The sequence below is a fragment of the Corvus moneduloides genome, chromosome Z, assembly GCF_009650955.1.
Source record: "Corvus moneduloides isolate bCorMon1 chromosome Z, bCorMon1.pri, whole genome shotgun sequence".
Lineage (NCBI taxonomy): Eukaryota > Metazoa > Chordata > Aves > Passeriformes > Corvidae > Corvus > Corvus moneduloides.
In genome coordinates, this window is record NC_045511.1 from 67,517,075 (window position 1) to 67,522,491 (window position 5,417).

General features: G+C 44.6%; 1 protein-coding gene across 3 annotated transcripts in view; it reads right to left on the reverse strand.

Moving 5' to 3' along the window:
* The window catches only part of ANKRD31 (ankyrin repeat domain 31), a 64,732-nt gene extending 59,569 nt beyond the window's left edge, over window positions 1–5,163 (reverse strand). The window contains exons 1-4 of one of the 3 annotated variants that reach the window (XM_032095471.1): window positions 4,486–5,163; window positions 2,535–2,879; window positions 1,785–1,840; window positions 11–90 (exon numbers count right to left, since the gene is read on the reverse strand). In XM_032095471.1, the coding sequence (XP_031951362.1) occupies window positions 11–90; window positions 1,785–1,840; window positions 2,535–2,806 (408 nt within the window). In that variant the 5' untranslated portion in view covers window positions 2,807–2,879; window positions 4,486–5,163. Of the gene's footprint in view, window positions 1–10; window positions 91–1,784; window positions 1,841–2,139; window positions 2,880–4,485 lie in introns of those variants that run through there. The other 2 variants (XM_032095473.1, XM_032095472.1) reach the window with 2 other exon arrangements.
* Between the last annotated feature and the right edge of the window lie 254 nt (window positions 5,164–5,417).

Below are 5,417 nucleotides of genomic sequence, written 5' to 3' on the forward strand. Positions count from 1 at the left end.
CTGAACTTACTGGATTTATCTGTTCCTCCTTATGATAATATGCGCGGTCACTAAATTTCTGTGTAAAACGGATTTCTGGTGAAAAAGCTCCTAGAAAAAAAAAAACAAACAAAAAAATCCCCAGTAATTAAAATTTTGATTGTCTTAATTTCTTTGTAATCTTCCATAATTGTGTAACCTTTTACATAACTCAGTAACTGAGCTACATGCATCAAAACTTCTGATATGCAATGGATTCAAGTGGCTAAACAGTCTATCACACTAGATTTTGAAACTACATGAATGAAACAGAAATTAATAAAACCAGCCAGCAGTGGAAATTTATTTCACTTAGAGTTCCAGGACCCTCTCTGAATTTACATTGGAGATTAAGTCTTTCCTCTTATTTTTTAAACTAGCAGCTGCTATTTTGGTAACCTACCAGATCCATATGACTAAAAATATACTTCTACTCCTAGATGGCATATTTTCTTTAATGACTACACAAATGAAGACCTTCTCTCCAAAAAAAAAAAAAAAGAGAGAAACCCTTAAGGTTGGACCCTGTGCTTGAGAACTAAGGTGTTGCTACTGACACTAATAAAACACTAATCAAATTAGTATTTACGCTATGTATCTCATCACCAAATTATTACTATACAAGTATGCATGAAAACATGAATGATGAAATTCTAATTCCAACTTACTAAATGTAATATGATGCAGGCAGAATGCTAAAAATACCACAGTCTATTACAGTTGCAGAGACAAAACTCCCCATTCAACTCTCAGACAAATGCCCATTCCACAAACTGAACAGAGTCAAACAGACATGGCTCAAACCATGTATGTTGAATGTTGCGAGGATTTAATTCCAGTGGACAACCACAGGGAAGTTCAAAATGGGATGATGCTTCCCTCCTCACTTAAAACTATTAAGCAACTATAAAAGGTTCAGCATTAGGAAATCACAGCCAGTGGAGCTTCTGCAGATCTCAATGGGCTGAAGATAAGATTTGTATTAACTTAGAGAAGGTTGATAAAAAATTATGGTCCTCTCACATCTTCAAACTGGCAAAAAGATAAACACAACCAAATGTGGAAGAACACCATGAGTCACTTAAAGAATACTCAGTCTGAAACATTGCTGAAATAAAACCTATAGGATGCAAGTCAAATGGATTATATAAAAATGTCAAGGAAGTACTGTGAAACTGTTATGTAACTAAAACATGCTTGCTTGTGCAGTCTGCTCTATGGGAGTTATTAGCAAATATTTTAAGACCTTAAATGAGTGTGCATTCATTTATGCCAAAAGTAATTTAATGATACACTAAGCATAATGGACTGAAATATCCCTACTCAAACTTTTTATGTTAAAGAGAATAGATATACTAACAATATAAAAGAGGTTTTTAAAATAGCATAAGCAGCTATAGTTGCAGATGACTTATGCCTATAGAATCCATTTATTTTATTCTGCTCAAACACGTACATACAAATATATACATGTAAATAAAAGGATATTCTTAAATATAGCTCAAATGCTTCCCAAGCCAGGGATTCTCAGTCATAGTATACACAGGAAGAATAGAGAACTCATGAGCAAACCTAATCAGATATTAAAAATGTGTTGAAGAATCATTTAAAATATGAGCTAAAATTATGGATGTAATAAAACAGCACACACAGTTCCTAAGAATGAACTTCATGCAACACCCAAGTTTAAACGTAGACTTAGGCAAAATCCAAAGCAACAGTTTAAGGAAAAAAACAACACAGACTGAAAAAAGAGTTTGTCCTACCTTTATTAATACTTATCTCAGCTGTTAAAGCAATGTCCTTGTTAAGAAAAGCCAACCTTAGCCAAACAAATAAAATAAAAGGTCGTTAAGCAGTTGTAAGCATTACAGTTCTATAAACTCAAAGGGCATCTGAAAGCACCCATCCCAGCCTCTGCCGTGGGGACACCCCTGGGCGAGCGCTGACACAAACAGTAAAAACCCCCCAAACCGTAGGGATGTGTGTGATTTTCTGCATAGAAAATCATACCTAGTGAGGCACATCGCTCCTTTAAGTATTTCCAAGAACTATCGTGCCACAAAGCCGGCATAAAGATCTGCATGTGGTTTCAAATCTTTGCCATGTCTTAAAGGATACAAGAGATAATATCATGAAAATGACATCAAGGCAAAGCTGCAGGGAAATAGAGTCAGCACAAACTGTATTTAATAGTGTTTATTTTCTCTGAGTTGTTTTCTGGGACATTTCACTTCTGCTGACTAAAATGTTACTAAAATGATGGGTCCAGAGGCATAGGCTCCAAGGCACACAAGGTGTGTGAAAATAAACGGAGCTATTAGCAGACCTAAGAAATACTGGGTCGAAGAGCATATAAAATGGCTCTGAACAGAGGGAAGGAAAAAAGAAAGAAAAAAAAAAGGACTACGGGAATGAGAAAACAAAACCCTTCAGCTCGGGCGCGGCCCCCCTCAGCCGCCGCCCTCGCACAGGCAGGTGGGCAGGTGCCGCTCGCAGCCACACCGTGTTACCACCTCCTCCTACGGAACTCCTCTTCCTCCACATCACTCTCCGTCACAGAGCCCTCCACGACGGTCTCGTCGCTGTCCGTGTCGCTGTTGCCGCCGCTCCCCCGCCGCTCCATGGTGCGGCCGCTCCGCTCCCCCGGCGCCTCCTCAGGCGGCGGCCCGTCCCCCTCAGCTGCGGCCGCCATCTTGTGGCGGCGCCTCGCTGCCCCTCGGGCGGCACCGGCCTCGCAGCGCTTACTAGACCACAGAGCCCTAACAAACAGCGTCCTGTGTGTCATAAGATGGGGCTCACTGCTCCGAATTTGTGCGCTTCTGACGCTGACATCTCAAGAGTCAGAAACGGTCATTTGCCTAGAGAATTACAGAGAGCGAGAAGGGGGTTGTGAAACAATGTCTTGCCTTACCAGTGAAAAAGGCCGCACCACCTCAAAGAGGGGAACCCTGAAGGAAGGATTACTTGGCTTTTACCACATAGTGGGGTCTTAGAATTACAGAATGTTAAAGGATTGGAAGGGACCTTAAAAATCTAGTCCCAACCCCCTCTGCCATGGGCAGAGACACCTCCCACTACACCAGGTTGCTCAAGGCCTTGTCCAACCTGGCGTTGAACACTGCAGGGCTGGAGCACCCACAGCCTCCCTGCGCAACCTGCTTCAATGTCTCACCACCCTCACAGGAATTACTTCTTCCTAATATCTACCTTAAATTTCCCTTCTGCCCATTTGTACCCATTACTCCTTTTCCTATCACTACAGATCCTGATAAAAAGTTCCTGTTGAGTTGTTGGGTCCTGCTGTGCCTATTGTCACCTGGCTGGCACCACAGGTTCCCGTGCTGTTTGTATGCAAGGGATCGGTGCCAATTCATAGGCTCTTAAGTCTCACAGTGAGAGATCTCGACTGCTGACTCACAGACCACCATCTCAAGAAAACCACCTACTTCAGAACAGGTGAGCATGCAGACATATCAGCCTGAGAAACAAGAGAATCATTCAACCAATAGAAGGTGGAATATTAATTAATAAGGGAACTAACTTGTAACCAATGAACTGTGATTTCTTTGTTTGCTACAATATATATATTTAGTGCGAAGTTTCAAGAATTGATGTCCTTTATTTGTGGAAAACTCCACCTTGTACCCTGTTCAGAATAAACAATGTCTCCTTTCTAAACTAGGCTCTATGTCTGTGTTTAGATAGATAGTTCCTAAACTGGCAACACTTCTCCAGCCATGGTTAAGTAGATTACTTCATTGCTAACTGATGAATGGTTCATGTGCTTGTGAGTGGGAACAAGTTTGAGGTAACCAAATTATTAATTGACAGTATTTTCAGCATTTGCAGCAGCACTCTTCAGTGGTGGTCTGAATTACAACGTTTTCCTCAGGCAGAGCGGTTCTGGCTCAGCTTTGTGGGTCACCTCCTGTGCAGTGGGGCAGCGCTGCTCCCGTGGCCTCTCCCAGCACGAGGCCTGGCTGCGAGCAAGCCACCGCCAGAGGTACCGATGCGAGAACTGAATGTCAGCACACGTGGTGTCATGTACTTGCAGAGACTACAAACCCCGAATCACTGTAGTGACTCCTGCTCCCAATGACCTTGATAAAATTAGCATTTTTAGTATTTGCCAAATCATGTTGATGGAAAAAGTAGGAAACACAGCAAAGATACTAAGGATCATCTTAAATTATATATGAATTACACATAATTGTTGAAACCGTATGAATTGCTGTTTTGCTTTGTCTTAGTCATATACGTATGCAGTTACAGCAATTGCTGCACATATTAACAGACGAGTCTAGAAATCTCACTGCTAATACTTTACACTTTTCAGCTAATAAAGGTGAGATACTGAAAAAAGCACTAGTGTTAAGAAAGAAGCTATCAGGGAAGATGGCTATACCGCAGTAAATTAAGATTTATAAAAATCACATCGAAGATGAGAATGAAGAGTGTATTTACATGGTAAAAGACTGTGCTGGCACGATTTCATCATTGACAACTGCTTTGGGTGAAGTTCTTCAGAAACCTTTTCATCAGCACTTTCTTTTTTGAGGATCACATTAATGCTTCACGGCACAGTGTCATGTGGAGCTACTAGAAATATTTCCAAGTGAGGTTGCACATGCAAGATGCAGTTTGGGGAAGAGCCAGGGCGCGGATCATCCACTTCAAGAACTGCTGCAGGTATTTGTTTCGCAGCTGAACATGCTCAGCCCCAGAAACACGAACGGCCCTGCCGACCTGCAGTGCTGTTTTGCAGCCACCCGACTCGGTGCCCAAGAGAATCACACAATCGTTAGGGTTGGAAAGGAGATCATCTAAAGGTCACCTAGCACAGGTTACACAGGAACGCATCCAGGTGGGTCTCTCATGCTTCATGAACCAAAAATTGCACTTCCTCTCTGGCCGAAAGGCACAAATACAAATACATTGCTTTGCCTTCCCCCCCCCCCCCCCCCACGGGAGTCAGGGGCACCGCTGCTTCCCACAAGCAGGATCTGGGAATTTCCACGCTTTTAACACCTCAGCAAAGCGCGTTATCACCGCGCGGTAATGCAGGCGCACAGGGCAGCTCGCCCAAGCCCCAAAGCGGCGGCCCCGCCGGCCCCGAGCGCGGCCCAGTGCGAGCCGGGGAGGCGGCGGCAGCGCTCCATCAGCGCATGCAAAGGAGCAGCTACCGCCGCCCAATCAGAGGCCGCGGGGCGGGGAGCGCGGAGCCCCATTGGCGGGCGGCCCATGGCGCGATGGCGTGTTCGGCGCTCCTGATGGCGCGTGGGGCCGCGCGGCGCTCGCCGGGCCGTTGCCGCGGCGACTCTCCGGGTGACGTCCACGGGCGGGGCGTGCCGCGCGCTCGCCATTGGCCGCGCGATCGGGCGATGGCGGCGCCGGCG